Genomic DNA, 21897 nt, shown 5'->3' with positions numbered 1-21897 from the left:
GAAAACAGTATGGACGATTCTCAAAAAATTAGAAATAGAGCTCCCATTTGACCCTGCAATACCACTTCTGGGATATATCCCAGAGAGTTAAAAAAGTACAGTCGAAATGACATCTGCACTTCTACGTTCATTGCTTCACTGTTCACAGTGGCCAAAATTTGGGAAAAACCCGAGTGCCTGAGAACAGATGACTGGTTAAAGAAACTTTGGTACATCTCCACAATGGAATACTACACATCTGTTAGGAAAGATGAAGTCATGAAATTTACATACAAGTATCATGGAAAGTACATGGAAAGTATCATGCTAAGTGAAATGAGCCAGAAAGAGAGGGACAGAAAAAGAGAGACTGCATTCATCTGGGGAATATAAAGTAACAGAATGGGAGTCGAACACCCAAGAATAGTTGAGGTAAGTACTAGGAATTTTGCTCCAGGGCTTGGAAGCTGGCCTCACATGCTAGGAGGAAAGGCAGCTCGGACAGAGAAGGGAACACCAAGTAAAGGATGTTTGGAGGACCCACTCAGGGTGGGAGATGCATGCTGAAAGTAGACTACAGACTGAACACAATAGCCATTCAATACCTCTATTGCAAACTACAACACCCTAAAAGAAAGAATGAGCAAAAGGGAATGCCCTGCCACAGAGGCTGGGTGGGGTGGGAGGTTGGGGTGTGAGGTTGGGAGGGCTACTGGGATCATTGGTGGTGGAGAATGGGCACTGTTGGAGGGATGGGTACTCGATCATTGTATGACTGAAACTCAAGCACGAAAATTTGTAAGTGTACAGCTGTACCTCATGGTGTTTCACTAATAAAAAAATAAATAAAAAAATAAAGTTTGGCCTACAGGAGGACTGGCTCATGGTAGGAAGCTTGCCACAAGTGAGGGGAGAATGCAGTTAGGACAGAGAAGTTACCCCTATGATAATGATAATTGGAAGTAATCATTCTGGATAAGAACTGAGTGTTATCCCCAAGGAAACTGGAGACATTTGTAGCAAAAAATGTACACTAGTGAAGGGATAGTTGTTAGAATATTTTATGACTGAAACCAATCATGAACAACTTTGTACGTGTGTATCTCGTGGTGATTCAATTGAAAGTAACTTAAAAAAAATAAAAACAAATTTTAAAAATTTTTAAAAAATTAAAAGAACTGGAGATTATAGTTACATATATCTAGTAACAGTTGTTCAGCAAGCTGATCTTCATAGCTACTGGAGAATATTTGCATTTAATAGTCCATGTTCAGGAATAGCTGCTCTCAGCCATGGTCTTATGGACAAGGTTTACTTCTGGAGTGTCTTCCTCTGTGGCCTGGGGCAACAGCACATGTTTTGTGTTGACTTCTTTCAGCTCTCCCCATAAACTATCTGCATGACTGTGCAGAACAGATGGTTCAATGCTTGGGTCTAGTCGTGCAGCCCAGGGTCTGGTCTCGCCCAGTGCTGGGGCCATCAGGCTGTGGTACCAGAGATAACTATGGGCCTCACACTTGCCAGTCATGGACTTCAATTATTTAAGCAATTATTATAAATAATTTTATAGTTTATTTTTTATTCCTTTATTTTAACTAATTTAATCATTGGTACATTTTTTTTTTGATAACAGGACCTTATATTCCTTGCTAGTCACTTTTCTTCCCCCCACTCTTTGCTTTAGTTAAAGCACATATATCAGTAACTATTGAGCCTATTAATAATGTTCCTACACCAATTAACTTATAATACCCAGGTAGTTTTTTCATTAACATAGAACCAAACAGAATAAGTATCCCTGAAATTTTTTCAACCCAATTATCTTCAATGATTGTAATATTTCGTTTTACTTGATTTATAGTTCTATTCATTTCTTCAGACTTCTTTGTTAATCCTTCAGTACGTAGTTTTTCTTGATTCTGTAAAGAGAGAATTTTTCTTTTAAATACTTCAATTAGCATTTAACAATGTAATAAAATTGTGTCTTTTATTATTATTGCTTTAGGTATTCTCTGATGAGTTTCTATAATTTTTTCATGTTTGTACCTAAGTAATAGAAAAATCCAAACTTCATTGCATCTATGATCCCTTAGTACCATCACACTGGGGGTGGGAAACAGTTGTGGGTATATCAGACCTGACACTATCCATCCCAGTATATGTTTCATCTTTGAGGATACATGTGGAAAGACAGAGGCTCAATTCTAATTATTTCTGCATTTAACTCAGGAAACATGGCCATACATAAAACAAATAATGGAAAGTGAACTCTTTATAGAGCACTGGTTATCAAGTATCAGGTTGGAACAAAGGATGCATTTTATTCTAGGAGTATGAATAAATCAAGAATACCTGGAAACAAGCAAATTTGATAGTTTTGGCATCCCATATTTTATTCCATGTACAATGTGATAATTTCAAGACCAGGCCTTGTTGGAATTCTCACTGGTGCAGCTCCTGAGCTGCCTGAACTGTGTGTGATATCATTCCAGGCTTCCTAGAGACAACAGCTTCAGATATTATGTCCAGACAGTGGCAACAGTCTGAAGCAGGGGCCTAACACTCCCCACTATATAATATAGGTTGATAATTAACCTTTGGCTGGGCTTGATTACACTATTACCTTTGAAGACTCAAAGGTTGCCTTTGGAAACCTTTAAGGAGAATAAGCTTTGTTTCCGTTTAGAGAACTCGGAGACTTTGAGTTTGTGTTCCTTGAAATTATATGTTGCCATGCAACCACTGATCTTCCCTTTTGCCTTCCCTTACTTTTTCCCTCTATATAATCATTGCTTGGCCTGACTAAACTTGTCAGTTGGTCACCAATCAATTACCTGCTCTACTGTCTCCCAGTCAGTAGCTTGCATTTGTGTCTATGAAAGATCAATCTTAGACTGGGTTGGAATCAGCCTGTAGCTCAAAGGTACTTGGCACCATGGTACAGTGACAAGTGATATCATTTTTCAAAAAATGTTTATACCCTGTATCCTAAGGATTCAAAGACCCAGACCCTTTTCTCTTGGGACCACAATGAAACCCTTTTAATAAACACAGTCATCTAGGAACTTTGGTGATGGTTATAATGACCAAAGTGAAATGTTACAGAAAATGTGGTTCATTATGATTTAGTGTTTTAGTACAATCCAGATTTATTCTGTTTCAACAAATCATGTGCCCTTGGACTTCCCAATACTGTTTTATAGCTTTCTTCTTTTCCTTCCCTCCCTCCCTCCTTTCCTCCCTCCCTCCTTCCTTCTCTCCTTCACTCTTCCTTCCTTCTCTCCTTCACTCTTCCTTCCTTCCCTCCTTCTCTCCCTCCCTCCCTCCCTCCCTCCCTCCCTCCCTCCTTCCTTCCTTCCTTCCTTCCTTCCTTCCTTCCTTCCTTCCTTCCTTCCTTCCTTCTTTCCTGTTTTCTTTCTGTCTTCCTTTCTTCCTCCCTTCCTTTTTCATTCATTTCTCCCTCCTTCCCTCACTCACTCTTTCTCTCCCTTCCTTCCTTCCTTCCTTCCTTCCACCCTCCCTCCCTACCCCTCCCTCCCTCCCTTCCTTCCTTCCTTCCTTCCTTCCTTCCTTCCTTCCTTCCTGTTTTCTTTCTGTCTTCCTTTCTTCCTCCCTTCCTTTTTCATTCATTTCTCCCTCCTTCCCTCACTCTCTCTTTCTCTCCCTTCCTTCCTTCCTTCCTTCCTTCCTTCCACCCTCCCTCCCTACCCCTCCCTCCCTCCCTCCCTCCCTCCCTTCCTTCCTTCCTTCCTTCCTTCCTTCCTTCCTTCCTTCCTTCCTTCCTTCCTTCCTTCCTTCCTTCTTTTCTCTCTCTCTCTTTCTTTCTTTCTTTCTTTCTTTCTTTCTTTCTTTCTTTCTTTCTTTCTTTCTTTCTTTCTTTCTCTCCTTCCTTCCTTCCTTCCTTCCTTCCTTCCTTCCTTCCTTCCTTCCTTCCTTCTTTTCTTCCTTTTTTCCCTTTCTTTCTTTATTTCGTTCTTTCCCACACCTGCAATGCTCAGGGGCTACTCCTGTCTAGGAACTCAGGAGTCACTCTTTTTTTAAAAATTTTTATTAGTGAAACACCATGAGGTACAGTTGTAGACTTACAAATTTTTGTGCTTGGGTTTTAATTATACAATGATCAAGTACCCATCCCTCCACCAGTGCCCATTTTCTACCACCACAGATCCCGGTATCCCTCCCTCCCCCATAACCCCCCCCCTCCCCGCCTCTGTGGCAGAGCATTTCCTTTTGTTCTCTCTCTCCTTTTGGGTGCTGTGGTTTGCAAAAGAGGCATTGAGTGACAATCATGTTCGGTCTAGAGTCTACTTTCAGCATGCATCTCCCATCCTGAGAGGATCCTCAGGAGTCATTCTTAGCAATACTTGGGGGACTCTATGGGATGCCAGGGTTTAAACCCAGGTTTGCTACATACAAGGCATGCACTCTACCTGCTGCACTATTGCTCCAACTCCTCTTCTCTCTTTTTGAGGAACTAGAGTATATCCATCAGCTACTACCCACGGCCAATCAAAGGTTACCTTCAGCAAGTGTTCCAGAATTGTGTTCGACTCTCGCAATTTGATTTTCCCTTCTTCCTCTATTTTTTTCTTCAGTTGGATTAGGTTTTCTTTCACAGTTTTCTTTTGAGCCTCTGTTTTTTGCTCCTCCATTTTATTTCTCTTTCTCACCAGCTTCATTTTCTTCTCATAAGCTTGTTTTTGGGCTTGTTCAGCTGTTTAGCAGTCATTTTACAGAAGGGAAAAAAACCCAAAAAGCAGTTATGTAAGCAGAACTCATCTGATCTCAAAGATTTAAACATGACTAAAAAGATTTTACAGATGATTTATTTATTTATTTTTGCTTTTTTTTCGGGGGGGTCACACCCAGCTACGCTCAGGGGTTACTCCTGGCTCTGCACTCAGGATTTACTTCTACCAGTGCTCAGGGTACCATATGGGATGCTGGGAATCAAACCTGGGTTGGCTGCAGACAAGGCAAATGCCTTATCCGCTGTGCTATCGCTCCAACTCCTTTACAGATGTTTTAATATTGGCAAAATGGACCCCTGAATTCTTAATTTACCCAGATCAGCAAACGTGAATTAATATATGAATGAAATGCACTTTTTTTGCTGTATTAATTGCTTAATCTTCTATACCTTTTCAGATATATAATAGTGTTGTACAGAAAGTGGAAACTTCTTGTTTAAGGAAGGTTTCTCTCTCACACTTGTCAAAGAGCTCTTCAGTGACTCACCCTCCCATTTGTGAATACAACTCTCCCTTGTACCTGCTATATGTTTCTCTGCATTGGTGAGGGATTTGTCTGCGTGAAGAATGGCTTGCTCTGTTGATTCTTGAGATTGCAAGAAGCCCTGGAGGACCTCCATTGACTTTATAAAGAAAACACAAGAAGCAAAGACTAGTCAAACAGCAAGTCTCTTGATGGGAGATATTACTGTTTAGTTAAACCAGAAAATTCTTCATTCTTATGATTTCCCACAGTGGTTACTTTTCTTCAGTTGCCACAATATAAAAACCTCTCTAAGGACTCACAAATTTTTTTTTAAAGCATTATCCTTCTTGGTATACCAGTGGCTTCTCCTAAGATTGTTGCGAACTACCTACTTTGTTTATAGACGTCCTATTTATGTGTTTATAAAAATCTTCCCTCTTATAAACATAACTCCATCATTGTTTGCCCTATTTTTGTACTCTTTTTCTTTATCAATCCTTGATTTTGGAGGGTATCATTAATTGATACTTCAATTTGTAGGTCTTTTAGAAAAATTTCTTAAACTCAGCAGAAAGCTGAGTTTTAAATGACTTTCAGGTATTAAGAGTATCCTTATCATTTTTTCTACTTGATGGGTCTGTGATCTTGGAAACATTAACTTTTTTTGTACATTACACTTTTTAGTTGTGAAGGAATAAAATAAATAATATTATTTTGAAAAATATATGATTACCAATACACAACACCTAATACTACAGTTAGGAAAAGAGTTCTATATAAATGTCGGGTATCGGCGGTGCCGCCTCCTCTGCAGGTTTGTTGGAAAGCCAGGGAGCGTGTCCCTGTCCAGTGCCCCAAGTGCATGCCCCTTCCCCCGCGCCATGCACCCAACGCCAGGCAGCCAGAGGAGACTTTGGGGGAACACCTGCCCGAGATCTTCCAGACCAACTGCCCGCCTACCTCATAGCAGTGCTTCCCTCCTCTGCAGGTTCCTAGGTGAGCACGTCCCTGGGACTGCTTGGGAGTATGGGAACGTGGCATCCTCAAAAATGGGCGTGGCATTTTGTGTGGCGGCTGCAGTTCTATTTCCCATACCTGGCCTCCTCAACCACAATACAACAATAATCCACTGGCCTACTCCAATTACAACAAAAGACCATCACTCAAAGAAGCTGTACAAACCCAATATAAAAGAGCTTGTCCAACGCTTCATGGGATACCTATCATAAACCACAGAATAAGGCCTGAGAGGCAGTACATATTCTAGAAAGGGAAAAGGGTGACTATCATTGACAGACCTTATTCAGAATCCTTTCCCACAATAAGAGGGAACAGTGCTAGTGAATTCTAAGGTTTTACCTCTGGACAACCACAACATCATGGGGTAACAGTGCAAATCTCCACTATGAGGAGAAGATGAAGAAAAGAGTCCTGAATACTCAATAGGGGCTACCCACAAATATATTCTCTCTGATAATAAATTCCAAGATGAAATGCTGAGCATGTTCAAAGAACTACTCAAAGAACTACTACTCGAGCAGACATCCAGAAAATTAAGGGAAGAAATGAAAGAAACAGTGGAACTGATAGTCGAGAAAATACAGGAGGAAATGAAAGCAGAAATAAAAATGCTACAAAAAGAAGTGTCAAAAATAAAGGTTTTGGTAGATGAAATTTAAAACTCAGTGGGTGCCCTCAGCACTGGAATGAATAAAGCCGAAGACAGGATCAGTGACCTTGATGATGAGCAACAGAAATCGTATAGGAAACAACAAACAATGGGAAAAGACTTCAAAATAGCTCTAAGGCGAATCAGAGACCTATGGGATGATGCCAAGAGGAACAATATTAGAATCATCGGAGTACCAGAAGGACAGGGAGGCAACTCCACTGAAAAAGTTCCCAGAGTTAAAGAATGCAGACATCCAGATCCAAGGAGCTGGAAGGGTGTCAGCTACAAGAGACCCTAATAAAAGCACTCCAAGGCATATCATAGTCAAAATGATGGATGTCATGGATAGAGACACAATACTATAAGCAGAAATGTCAAAGAAGGAAATCACATAGAAACTAGCACCCCTTAGACTTACAGCAGACCTATCAGAGGAAACCCTCCAAGCCCGAAGACAATGGTGGCATATAGTGAAAAACTCAATGAGATAGAATGCTTCACCAAGAATACTTTATCCAGTTAAACTGTCACTCAAACTCGATGGAATGATACACCATTTTATAGATAAACAAAAACTCAGAAACTTCATACACTCAAAACAAAACCTAAAAGACGGATTAAAGGGGCTCCTGTAATATAAGAAGGAAAACACTTATAAGCACAACCAACCCCTACAGAACGATGGCACAAAACCCCATGACAATGATCTCTCTCAATGTCAATGGTCTAAATGCACCAATCAAGAGACACAGAGTGGCAAAATGGATGCAGAAACTGAAACCAACATTCTGCTGTCTACAAGAAACTCATCTGAACAGTCAGAGCAAACACAGACTCAAAGTTAAAGGATGGAAAACAATCCTGTAAGCAAACAGCTCTCTCAAAAAAGCTGGGGTGGCCATACTAGTGTCCGATAACATAGATTTTAGGTTGAAAAAGATTAGAAAAGGCAGCGAAATCCATTTTCTATTTATCAAGGGATACATACAACAGGAAGAAATCACACTCTTAAATGTATATGCAGCTAATGAGGGACCAGCTAAATACTTAAAACAACTGCTAACAGATTTTAATGAGGACACTGCTAGCAACACAATAGTAGTTGGAGACGTCAACATTGCCTTATCACTTTTGGATAGATAAACAAGAACAAAACTCAACAAGGAAACACTGGCTTTGAAGGAAAAAATAGAATAGAGAGGGCTAATAAACCTATACAGGGATTTACACCCCAAAAAGAAAGAATACACATTCTTTTCCATTGCACATGGAACATTTTTTAAAATAGACCACGTGCTAGGCCACAAAACACACCTTAATAGGAAAAAGACGATAGAAGTAGTGTCAACAATTGTTTCAGATCACTATGTGCTGAAGATAGAAGCAAATCATACAAAGACACCGAGAAACAAATCAAATACCTGGAAATTAAACAACCCAATGTTGTACAATGAGTGGGTCAGGAAGGAAGTTAAGGATGAAATCAAAAGATACCTGGAAACAAATGAGAATGAAGACATGAGCTACCAGAACCTATGGGACGCAGCTAAAGCCATGTTTAGAGGAAAATTTATAGCATTGCAAGCATTCCTAAGGAAGGAAGAAAGGGCCTACATAGACAACTTGATCTCACAGCTAAAGATCTTAGAAAATGCCCAACAAAAGGAGTCAAAACCAGGAAGAAAGAAAGAAATAATAAAACTTAGAGCAGAAATTAACGACATGAAAACACAAAAAACAATCCGAAAGGTCAATGGAACCAAGAGCTTATTCTTTGAGAAAATAAACAAGAAAATAAACCACTAGCAAGACTCAAAAAGAGAGAGAGAGAACCCTAATAAACCGAATCAGAAATGAAAAAGGGGACATCACAACAGAAACCAATAAAATTCAAAAGATCATCAGAGACTACTTTGAAAGTCTGTATGCCATGAAACAAGAGAATCTAGAAGAAATGGATAAATTCCTGGATTCATATAATCTCCCAAGGCTGAATCAAGAAGATCTAGAGAACCGGAATAGACCTATTAACATCAAGGAAATTGAAACTGTAATCAAAAGTCTTCCCAAAAACAAAAGTTCAGGTCCAGATGGATTCACTAGCGAATTTTTCCAAACATTTAAAGAGGACCTATTTCCACTTCTTCTCAAGCTTTTCCAGGAAATTGAAGAAACAGAAACTCTCCCAAACAGTTTATATGAAGCTCATATCTCCCTAATATCAAAAGGAAACAAAGATACCACAAGAAAAGAAAACTAAGGCCAATATCCCTGATGAACACGGATGCAAAGATTCTCAACTAAATACTAGCAAATAGAATTCAACTACTCATCAAAAAGATCATACACCACGACTAAGTGGGATTCATCCCGGGGATGCAAGGAAGGTTTAACATTCGGAAATCAATCAACATAATCCATCATATCAGCAAAAGAAAAGATAAAAGCTATATGATTATATCAATAGATGTGGAGAAAGCATTTGACAAGATCCAGCACCTGTTTATGATGAAAAACCTCGCCACAATGGGTATAGAAGCAACTTTCCTCAATATAGTTAAAGCTATCTACCACAAGCCTATGGCAAGCATCATACTCAATATGGAAATTCTAAGATCCTTCCCTCTAAGATCAGAGACGAGGCAAGAATGCCCACTCTCTCCACTGCTGTTCAATATAGTACCAGAAGCACTTGCAATAGCAGTTAGGCAAGATAAAGACATTAAGGGCATTTAGGTAGGAAAGGAAGAAATCAAACTCTCACTATTCGAGGATGACAACATACTATACTTAGAGAACCCTAAAACCTTCACCAAGAAACTCCTAGAAACAATAGACTTGTATAGTAAAGTTTCAGACTATAAAATCAATACCTAAAAGTACATGACTTTCCTATATGCAAAAATGAGAGAGAAGATGCAAACTAGTCAAGTCCTTTTCATACCGTGAATTTTTCTTGATTTTTCCTAGGGCTCTACTCTCATCTTTTTTTTTTAGGGCTCCTAACTATATTGGATTTACTCAGATAATCAAGAATAATTTCTCTGTTTTAAGTATATCTGCTTAATAACCTTAAGTACATCTGCAGAATTCCTTTTGTTGTGTATTAGAACATATTTACAGGTGTTATATTTCCTATGTCAAGGGTCATTAGGGGAGAGTATCTTTGCATTGATAATTTAGAAATTCTTCCTACTGATGTGATTGGGGTAAGAAAGTCATAGTAGAAGGGTATAGCTAGTTGGAGAAGGTGGTACTACTGCAGTTTCTTTACCATGACATTGCCAATGAAGTGTCTGGGAAGATCAGGTCTCATGAAAGTCTGTGTGAACTCCCAGATGGTGTGGACATTGGGCTTATCAGCACTAAGAAGGCAGCACATCAAGCTTTCCCTGAAACCCACTTGATCTACGAAGCATGGGACCTGGACCCCACCATCTGAGTTTTCAAGTAGCCATGGTTCTTTGGCTAAGGTGAGGTTATGCTCTTTGAAGGAAATTGAAGTTGGTATTGACCTCTACCTAGATTTCCCAGATTCATTACCTACTCTTGTAGAAAGGACTTTCTGGAGACCACAGTGAAGCAAAGGCATTTTATTAACAAGGACTGAGGGAAAAGAAACATGTTCAAGGGAGAATATCCAGAGAGATGAAAGAACTCCCTACAGTAAAGGAAGAAAAATACATAGAAGAATGGGGGTAGGAAACTCCTCAATGAGTGCTCAGCATTAAAAAGAGAAGAAAGTATGAACCCCAGCTGGCATTCAGGTAACCTCTGAATAGAGTACACCATAAAGTAAAGGAAAAAAGTAAAGTTACACACCCAGAGCAGAGGGGTGTTGGCCATTCCAGTATGCAGTGGTCCCTCTTTCATTTGCAAGGATTTTTCTATAGTCCTTTTCTTAAGATGCTCTGCCTTGTCCATTCTGTGTGTGGGGTATGTGCTCCACAATAAAGTGCATACCTTGCATAAGAGAGAGAGAGAAAGAGACAGACAGAGAGATAGACAGAGACAGAGAGACAGAGGCAGAGACAGAGACAGAGAGAAGGGGTAGAGGAACTGAATAACCAATCTAGGCCCAGGTCTAGACATTCCTACTTAGGAATGGGGAGAAGATAGTGTGTCTACATTTCTGCTACTGAAAATATTAAATTAAAAAAGATCCCATTGATAGAATATTATTACAGGAAAAAAATCTTTGAATTCATGTGGACAGATTCAGGTTTCTTTCTGTTTGTTTGGTATGCACAACACATGAAGTGCTTAGGGGTTGCTTCTGAGAGTGCTCAAGCAATCATATGGGGCAAAGGCTTGATTACAGCGTTTTTGCATAAAAATAAGAACTGTGCATATAAATCATTACCCGAGTTTATTGAGTTCTCTTTCCTGTCCCATATCTTGGTTTTTATGACTTCCCCAAATTCATAGCCAAAGCTCCCCATTTCCCACCAAATGACATAATTCATTACCATATTTTTATGTTAAATAGATAAAACAAAATTATAAAGAGCAATTTCAGTAATTTATATCAATAACTTGTTTTTGTCACAATATTTTTTCATTTATTTAAAAAATAAATAAATGTCAGGTATCATTATCAACATTGTTACTGGCACCACCAAATTATCATGATTACCACGATAATGTATGCTTTAATATTAAACATTATCCTATTGCACCTAATTGAATACTTTTGGTCCACTTCAGGGACAAATCTTATTTATTTATTTATTTATTAATAATTTTTATTAGTGAAACACCATGAGGTACAGTTGTAGACTTACAAATTTTTGTGCTTGTGTTTTGATTATACAATGATCAAATACCCATCCCTCCACCACTGCCCATTTTCCACCACCATGGATCCCCGTATCCCTCCCCCCCCATCAGGGACAAATCTTAAACTTTAATTTCTTTTTTTTGCTTTTTAGGTTACACCCGACGATGCACAGGGGTTACTCCTGGTTTTGCACTTAAGAATTACTCCTGGCGGTGCCAGGGGACCATATGGGATGCTTGGAATCAAACCCAGACTGCCGCATGCAAGGTAAATGCCCTACATGCTGTACTATCACTCCAGCCCCTAATTTCTTTAATTTTTAAACAATCCTATGCACTGTGACTACAATGAAGTTAATGATAAGATTTCATAAATACTATGTAAATAACAATCCAGCTTTATTGCTTCATATCTAATCTTGGAAGAGATGCAAATCAAGCCACTAAAATTCATGGGTTCGTTGATCTTTGAACAGAAATATCAGGTTCCCTCAGGAGGGAGTTGGGGTGACTCCCTGTCCTAAAAAAGCCCAGTACTTGCATCCATACCCCACAGCTGATGCCATGCAAACGGCCCAACTTCAATGCTTCACAACTAATTTCTACAGAGACGCCATGTCAATGAAACTCCCAGGTTCACCAGTTGTGGCTTAAAACTCTGGGATCTTCTTGGAATGAGCGTTGAGAGCCTCCCCAGCCTGTTGCTGGCAGTCCCAGCCGGGACCTACACAATTCACAGTCTCCACCATGTAAACAATGCCCAGCTTCACAGCTTTATTACTAATCTTGGAAGAGATTCTAAGCCAATGTAACTTACAGGTACCTTGGTCTTTGGCTTAAAGCTATGCCCTTCACCTGCCCCGAGGGGAGATACTTAGAAATACCCCAGTCCTATAGATTTTGGAGTTCATGGAGTGCATGGCTTTATATGCAGCTATGCAACACCTCCAAATTCCATAATACAGAGAGCCCAGTAGGAACACAGCAAATTAGACTTGAAAGTAGTGTACAAGTGAGCTAGGTGCAATAAACAAAAACAGTAACAGAAAGCTTAACTAGCAACAAAAAGCTCCGTAAACCCTCAGACAATGATTTTAATAACTCCACTGTTACAACAATTTTCACAAATTTTCTTCTACTGAAGCATTTTTAAAAAATTCCATATGACATTTTGTTGTAACAAGCAATATAAAATAATTTACTTTGTGCCTGTTAAAGGGGAAAGCTTAAGAATAGCCGAGATAAGTACCAGGAGGTTTACTCCATGGCTTGGAAGCAAGCCACATATGCTAGAGGAAAAGGCAGCTCAAATAGAGAAGGGAGCACCAAATAAAGGGTGTTGGGAGGATTCTCCCAGGATGGGAAAGTAGACGATAGACCGAACATGATTACCACTCAATGCCTCTTTTGCAAATCACAGCACCCAAAAGAGAGAGAGAGAACAAAAGGGAATGTCCTGCCACAAAGGTAGGGTGGAACAGGGGGGATGGGGGGTGGGAGGGATACTGGGATCCGTGGTGGTGAAAAATGGACACTGATGGAGGGATGGGTACTTGATCATTGTATAATTGATATCCAAGCACAGAAATTGGTAAGTCTACAACTGTACCTCATGGTGTTTCACTAATAAAAATTAAAAAAAATAAAGGGGAAGGCTTTGGGGGTGAGTGGGAAACTGATGACAATGGTGAAGGGAAGGTCACACTAGTGGTGGGATTGAGTTTGGAAGACTAAATGCCCAAAACAACGGTATCATAAACAACTTTGCAAATCACAGTGTTTAAATAATGTTTAAATAAATTTTAATAAAAAACTTTTTATAACAGTGTTTAAATAACATTTTAAACATTCAAATAATGTTTAAAAATAAATAAAATAATAAAAAATGCAGTGTTCTAACATCACACTCTCCACCAGAATGTTCCTCTGTCAATCAAATGTCCCCTGTAGTTCAGTTCTAAGGCTCTATTATCTTTGAACAACCATTTGTTATTTGCCTCCCTATTTTTTATATCCTAAATATGACGGGGTTGTTATGTATGATTATAAGTTCTTAATTGTAATTTTGTTTCTTAAATTATGTATCTTCAAACAAAAAACTATTGAACTATTTTCTCATTCAAAGTACTACTCTCATCTAGAGTCCTAATAATAGATCTTAGACTTGGAATAAAATTTCCAGTGTATTCAAGAGTAACTGACTTAAAAAATGTAAAACCACATAGATAAATTATGTTATTCTTTCTCTTTGTTATGAACTTATGTTCTTGATTACCAAAAGAAACAACAAAGACCTGCTGACTACTCTCTGCTCTTTTTCCCCACTTCCATTTTTTACATACCTTAACTCCTTTCTTGGGAACCAATGCATAATCCTGTTCAACTTTGTTCTTTGCTCCTAAGTAGAGATTGTGTCCTCCACGTACAAAGAAAATCCCTTTTGAAATACTTTCCACCAGAGTACTTGAAATCTTTCTAAGTTCATCCTGGCAGTATTTGAGAGATGCCTCCTCATTTTGCAACAAGAAGGCCTCTTTTTTTTCCTCTATAGCACTCTGCCAGGAAGATGTGGAGAAATAGAATGGAAATAATCTGTTAGTAGGGAATGTTGAACTCTAATTTTCTTGGAAAAAACAAACTAATTACCTAACAGAGAACTGTAATGGACCGTTAATAGAGTTCTTGCTTTCATCTCAGTTATGACAAAATTCTGCTGAAGTTTGAAAATTTCTTTATTGTTAATTTGTTGTTTTTATTACTATATTTTAATTACTATAATAAATTACTATTACTATAATTAAACTATAGTAGTTTTTATTACTATAAAACCCAGCTCCCGGAAGAGAACAGCGCAGAGTCTCCTGCCCCCGTGTCTGGCTGTCCTCACCGGGGCCCCTTGGAGGGAGCCGGTTGAGTTTCCCTCCCCGTCCCGACCAGGGCTCCGGCAGCCGAAGACCTCCAGAACCAGCCACCACCATGCTGAGACCACTCTCCACACGCATGAAGGTACTGGCAGAGGAACAAAGGCATGCGGGTCCCGGGGCTGAGATCTCCAAGCCTGCTCGGATCAGGGCTGAGCATCCTCCACCCAGATCCTCCAAATTCCAGTAGGCAGGGGTCACATCCACCAACTGGCCCCCTGGCACCATGTAATCCCATCAACGGCCAAGACTCAGAGACTATAAAACCCACCTCCCGGAAGTGCAAAGCCGCATTTGTGGCCGCACGACACCTTATTATCTCATTCCTACTTTGGACAAACTGGCAGGCTACCAAATGTAACCTGCCCACACGACAGAGTCTGGCAAACTCCCTGTGGCATACCCAATATGCCAAATACCAGTAACAATGATGGGTCTCATTCTTCTAACCCTGAAAGAGCCTTGAGTATGGCACTTTTTAAAAAATCTCAGGGCTAGGATGAAGGAGACGTTACTGGGGCCTGCTTGAGGCAATCGACGAACAACAGGATGGTCGTGATCGTGATCAATTAGTATAGTTTAGGTAACATGTTGGTAATAGTATTAGCATTTGTGATCTTGATGTACAGTTATCGCACCTCATCACCATCAAAATTATTCAAATCCTCCACCAATGATCTAATATCATTTCTGGTCCAGCTCATCATTTACCCACACCCTCAGTTTGATAATTTGTTTTTTGTAATTTAAGACTAAAAAATAATTCATTGAATATCTGTAAGTCATTACAATTCATTATATTACAAATTTATATAATAATTTGTGATTGAATTTCAGAGATACAATATTTGATCACCAGTCCTTTCACCGGTGCCCACTTCCCTCCACCAAATCCCACCAAATTTGCGGCTGCGCAATATCTTATTATCTTATTTTTCCTTTGGAGAACCCGGCAGGCTATTGAAATTATCCTGTCCGCCCGGCAGAGTCTGGCAAACTTTCCATGTCATACTCAATATGTCAAATACCAGTAACAATGATGGGTCTCATTCTCCTAACCCTGAAAGAGCATTGAATATGGCTCTTTTAAAATCTCAGGGCTGGGAAGAAGGAGATGTTACTGGTGCCTGCTCGAGGAAATTGATGAACAACAGGATGATTGTGATCGTGATCTATATATTGTGCTTTTATATTACAGCCTTTTTTGGGCTTTCTTCCATATGAACTAATAGGTTTACGTAACTTGATGAATGTTCAGAGGGAGACTTAAAGTTAAATATTCAGTGAAGATGGTTATGGTATGCAGAATTATAATATGCTTCAAAAGTTCTTTCCCCAGGTATGTACAATCTGAATAGTCACTGGTTTATAGATACTGTGAATATTAATTTTGTGCTTAGGTATATTATGGCAGATATGGATTTTAGAAAATGAGAAATATCCAGGTAGATACTACTTAATAATATGAGCCTTTTAAATATGTGTAATTTTCTCAAGTTGGTTATAGCAAATGTGTAAAAAAGGATTACAAAAAAGTAGAATTTTGTGTACTATTTTTGGCATGAGGAGAGAACCTGCATATGTATAAATAGGTTCATTGTTTTCAGCTCATGTAACACTGTACCAATACATATGGTACCTAATCTGATCAGAAGATCTGTAAGGCAATATATGTGTGTTGTTTTAAATTGCCACACAAGATAATTTGTTTTGATATAATAGAATTCAGTGACCCCACTCTTCAAAATAAGAAATGATTGTTGTTTATGGAATCCTATCAAAATAATTAAAACTCTTTCACAATTGAAAAAACAGTAACTATAGAACCATCATGGGGAAGTCTAGGCATCATTCTAGAAAGACAGAAATCAGGAAGGTAAAAGGCTAATATATATTACCAAAAGCTCTAACTGGAACTTTCCCCCATCATCTTTGAAGGAGTGCTCCATAAAAATTGCAAAGGCCTCTCTCTCACAGGCTGCATGCACATCTAGCAGGTCCTGAAGTGATTCTGTGGGGAACTGCACTTGCTGGGTCATCTGCTCGCTGTAGTGGTCAACTGCCTTCTGCACAGCTATTGCATTCTCCTGCTGGGCTAGGAGTGCCACTGCATTTTCCAAACAAGGAACTTTTCTACTATTGATAGCATTCACATAGGAATCAACCAGAACAGCCAGTCCTGAATGACATGAGAGCTCTGTTATTGGTTTAAAATCATTATATATCAGATTTTCAAAACCACAAAATATTTCTTGAAAAGAACTTAATTTTCCTCTTTCTTCTCAAATATTCACATCTTTGTTTTTTTCTTTCTCCTCCTCCTTATGCTTCTCTGAAACAGTTTTCTTATAATAACACTATATGGTCTACTTACTCTCTCTTTACTGGGTCTCAAATTTATCACATTAAAGTATTGTTATCCACCAACATATTCAAAGACTTATTGTAACACTTTTGCTATTGAAGTAAACGAAATAATTTTTTTCTACATTTAAGCAAATTACAACATTTGTTAATACTCATTCAATAGAAAAGACAAAATCTATTATAGCAAAATCACCCAAATTTCATGACAGTGATATAAACATATGAAGTCAAAATGAACCCATCTCAACATGGGATACTATGTCTGCTCAAGTTGTCTAACATTTTTTTCTCAAATTTTATGAAGTTTTCTATATTCAATATCATTATGATTATTTTCTCTTTTTTTTTGATTTTCTTTTTTTTAAATTTTTTTTTATTAGTGAAACACCATGAGGTACAGTTGTAGATTTACAATTTTTTGTGCTTGGGTTTGATTATACAATGATCAGATACCCATCCCTCCACCAGTGCCCATTTTCCACCACCATGGATAATATCCCCCCCCACCCCCATCCCCCCATCTCCCCCTGCCTCTGTGGCAGGGCAATCCCCTGTGTTCTCTCTCTCCTTTTGGGTGTTGTGGTCTGCAAAAGAGGCATTGAGTGGCAAACATGTTCAGTCCATAGTCCACTTTCGACATGCATCTCCCCTCCCTCCTGGGAGGGTCCTCCAAACACCCTTTATTTGGTGTTCCCTTCTCTATCTGAGCTGCCCTTTCCTCTAGAATGCCCAACTGGCCACTAAGCTATGGAGTAATCCTCCTGGTGCTGATCTCAGCTATTCTTGGGTATTAATCTCATATTTTGTTACTTTATATCCCCCAGATGAATGCAATCTTTCTATGTCTATCCCTCTCTTTCTGACTCATTTCGCTTAGCATGATACTTTCCATCTTGTACCACTTGTATGTAAATTTCATGACTTCATCTTTTCTAAGAGCTACATAGTACTCCATTGTGTAGATGTACCAAAGTTTCTTTAACCAGTCATCTGTTCTTGGGCATTCAGGTTTCTTCCAGTTTCTGGCTATTGTAAAGAGTGCTGTAATGAACAAACAAGTACAGATGTCACTTCGACTATACATTTTTGCCTCTCTGGGATATATTCCCAGGAGTGGTATTGCTGGGTCAAATGGGAGCTCAATTTCTAATTTTTTGAGAATTGTCCATACTGTTTTCCAGAAGGGCTGAACCAGTGGACATTCCCACCAACAGTGAAGGAGTGTCCCTTTCTCGCCACATCCACGCCAGCATCGGTTGCTTTTGTTCTTTTGAATGTGGGCCAGTCTCTGAGGTGTGAGATGGTATCTCATTGTGGTTTTGATCTGCATCTCCCTGATGATTAATGATGTAGAGCATTTTCTCATGTGCTTTTTTGCCATTCGGATTTCTTCTTTGAGAAAGTTTCTGTTCATTTCATTGCCCCATTTTTGGATGGGGTTGGATGTTTTCTTCTTGTGGAGTTTAACCAGTATTTTGTATATCCTGGATATCAACCCCTTGTCAGATGTGTTTTCCGCGAATACATTATGATTATTTTCTAACTGTACAAATTCACATAATATTAGATTATTCTCACTGAAAGAACTTATCTCATATGACACTTCACCACAAAGATTTCTATGCTTCACTGCAGTTTGTGCTTAGATCATTAGTGTATTAGTTTCACTTCATCACTTGATCACTTAACATCCAGTTACTCATCACGTTGCTTGAGCGGGTGCCAGTAATGTCTCCATTCATACCTGTCATGTGCTAGTGTAACCCAATGGCGTCTGCTTGCTACAGGAACACAAAGAGCCTAAAACCAATCGTTCAGGGTCTTGAAGAAGTATGACCATCTTGTAAGTGAGCGGCCACGTGATCTTTTGACGTCCCATGGAATCCAAACAGTAATGGCTCTAATTCAGCAGTCGTCTCCAAGTCGCATCCACTACCTCCACTACCCAGGTGCCACCACACTCCAGGCCACTTTCAGGATGCTCGGGCTGAGACTCATGGACGAATGAAGCCCCACAGAACCAGGTAAGTGGAATGTTGTGACCTTGGACTCCAGGCTAAATGGGACCTGGAAACAAAGATCCTCTGCCTTATCCCACCAACCTCCAGTGACTCAGGGATCAAACCCAGAAGCCTCACCCTGCTCTGCCCTGCCTGCTTCCACCAATCTCTGGTGACCCAGGGATTACACCCAGAAGCCCACCCTGCAGGTGCCAGATTAATACCTTATCGACCAACCTTTGTGATGAGGTAAATATTTTCGCAGCCACGCGACACAACATAAGACACTTATATCCATCTTTCAAGCTTACCGCACCATATTTGATGGGGTTCAAATATGGTTTGAACCATGGCAATACCTGCAAGGGCAATTAGAGGCTACCCTAAAAGCCTCTATCCCTCTTGGAGAGCCTGGCAAGCTACTGAGTATCCTTCCTGCACGGCAGAGCCTGGCAAGCTATCTGTGGTGTACTTGATTTGCCAAAAACAGTAACTACAATGGGTCTCATTCCCCTGACCCTGAAAGACCCACCATTATGGCATCATTAAGAAGGATAAGCAAGGAGAGGGTGATAAAATCTCAAGGTCCAAAGGCTGCCAAAATGAAGAAGGACTAAAATGACTGTCTGTACTTTCAATGCACATATGCTGGCATCGTATGCATCCATTGAGCAAAAGATCAAGTATGACATCATTGGTCTGACCGAGGCGAGAAGGCATCAACCATATCACTCCATTTTCGACACTGGAGAAGAACTGTTCCTCGGAACATGCGAAAAAAGAGTGTTCGGTGGTGTCGGTGTCCTTGTCAACAGAACTTGACCATGAGCATTAATTCATTGGAATGCCTAACAACCCGAATTGGATGATTAAACTCGAATAGATGTGGCATACTGCTGGCAGTTTCTATCTTCGTTGTCTACACACCAACATCCAATTATGACGACGAAATTGAGTGTGTTAGTTTAGGAAGTATAAACCATCCAGTAGAGAAAGTTTAATGAAGAAGTACATATAATTCTTGAAGAGACTTCAGGGCAGTGAGTTGTCCCAGGTAGACTCATCTCTGAGTTGTGAACTCTGGGGCCTTTTTCAAGTGGGGGCAGGCTGATTGCCCATTCTGCCAAAAGTCCCAGTAGCACATATCCACTCATCCATATGTGTGGCTATGTGACAACTCCAAATTTCACAATTGGGACAGCTATTAGAAGCACAGCAAATGTGATGGCAAAGTTGCATAGAAACCTACTAAGCTCAATGAGCCAAAAGAATAACACAGAAGACTCAACTTATTGTTGAGTAAATCCTCAGACAATAATTTTAATAACAGTTATCTTGAGATATAAAAATTTTCACAAATTTTCTTTTCTCTATTTTTTTGTAATTCCATTCGTAATTTTGTTGTAATAAACAATATAAAATCCATTATTTTGTGCCTGGGCTGGAGTGATAGCACAGCGGTAGGGTGTTTGCCTTGCATGCAGCCCGACAACCGAGCTGAGTTCAATTCCTTCGACCCTCTCAGAGAGCCCAGCAAGCTCCCAAGAGTATCTTGCCCACACAGCAAAGCCTGGCAAGCTACCTGTGATGTATTCAATATACCAAACACAGTAACAGCAGGTCTCAAAAATGGAGATGTTACTGGGCCCGCTCGAGCAAGTGAATCGATGAACAGCAGGAGGACCGTGACCATGATCATGATTTTGTGCCTGCCAAGGGGGCATGGTTGGGTGGCAGGTGGATAACTGAGAACATTGGTGCAGGGATTGGTGATTAAATGCCTGAAACAATTGTATTATGGACGACTTTGTAAATCACAGTGTTTAAATAAAGGTTCAAACATTTTAGAAAAAAACAAGCACATGTTTCTCTGCACGGTATTAACATCTATCTTTGCATATCAGAAAGCGAAGTAAAAATATTCAGAGAGCAATAAAAGTTTTACCATACACAGTAAACCACTGAGATATAGGCTATAATAAAATTGACTCACCACTGCCTTTGATAATGATTCCACCTTTTAGGGTCTTGGGTTTTGCATTTGTGAAGATATAAGAACAGAAATTTTGGCATTGTTCCTGGAAAATCAATTCCAATTGGTGTTCTGATGCTTCCTCAAGATTGAGCAATAGATCATCATCTTTTGTGGGTTGTTTAAAAACAAAGCATTTCCTTTCGGGAAAGAACATCCTGATACAATGTTTAGAATCATTGGAACGTTTAATTTTTGAATCCTCACCTATAGAAATGGGAGGGGAAAAGTAATCACTGAAAGAAACACTTTCTATTAAGGGACTAAAGATTTTATATCACTGTGGATCTGCTGCTTACATATATGCCATTATTTACTCATGTAACTGGGCTGGAGTGATAGCACAGTGGTAGGGCGTTTGCCTTGCACACGGCTAACTTGGCAGACCTGAGTTTGATCCCTCTACTCCTCTTGGAGAGCCTGGCAAGCTACCGAGAGTATTTCACTCATACAGCAAAGCTACTCGTGATATATTTGATATGCCAAACACAGTAACAACAAGTCTCACAACAGAGACGTTACTGGGCCCACTTGAGGAAATTGATAAACAACGGGAGGACAGTGCTACTATGCTACAGTACTGCAATCTTATGCTAACCTAAAATTTACATCACCCAGAATATGCCCTAATACCTTGATTTGGAACTTCATCAACCTTTTGTACAGAACTAGCAGTGAAGAAAATACTATTTTGGTTATGAAACAGAAATATTTATCAAAATTAATGATCCTTAAGATCATTTTGTTAGCCCTAGTATGATGTGTACCTTACTAGATGCTTGTTGAATGATAGGTTCAAAATTATAAAAAATATTCTCCTGTGGGGACTGAAGTGATAGTATAATGAGCAGAGTGCTTGCCTTGTATTTTCTTTACTTTATGTCTTTCTTCTATCTCTCCACAAAGAATCACATTCTTGGAATTAGTATC

At 39.4% G+C, this 21897-nt stretch overlaps 1 protein-coding gene across 1 annotated transcript in view; it reads right to left on the bottom strand.

Moving 5' to 3' along the window:
- Positions 1–1628: 1628 nt before the first annotated feature.
- Positions 1629–21897, bottom strand: part of LOC130031497 (guanylate-binding protein 7-like) — a 34692-nt gene continuing 14423 nt past the window's right edge. Inside the window, exons 5-10 of the mRNA XM_056122845.1 lie at positions 20929–21174; positions 16467–16747; positions 13990–14202; positions 5251–5353; positions 4500–4693; positions 1629–1898 (exon numbers count right to left, since the gene is read on the bottom strand). Of these exons, the coding sequence (XP_055978820.1) occupies positions 1629–1898; positions 4500–4693; positions 5251–5353; positions 13990–14202; positions 16467–16747; positions 20929–21174 (1307 nt within the window). The remainder of the gene's footprint in view (positions 1899–4499; positions 4694–5250; positions 5354–13989; positions 14203–16466; positions 16748–20928; positions 21175–21897) is intronic.

The sequence above is a fragment of the Sorex fumeus genome, unplaced genomic scaffold (genome assembly GCF_029834395.1).
Source record: "Sorex fumeus unplaced genomic scaffold, SorFum_2.1 ptg000047l, whole genome shotgun sequence".
Taxonomy (NCBI): Eukaryota; Metazoa; Chordata; class Mammalia; order Eulipotyphla; family Soricidae; genus Sorex; species Sorex fumeus.
Note: the sequence above shows the minus strand (reverse complement) of the source record. Positions and strands in the feature narration are given on the sequence as shown.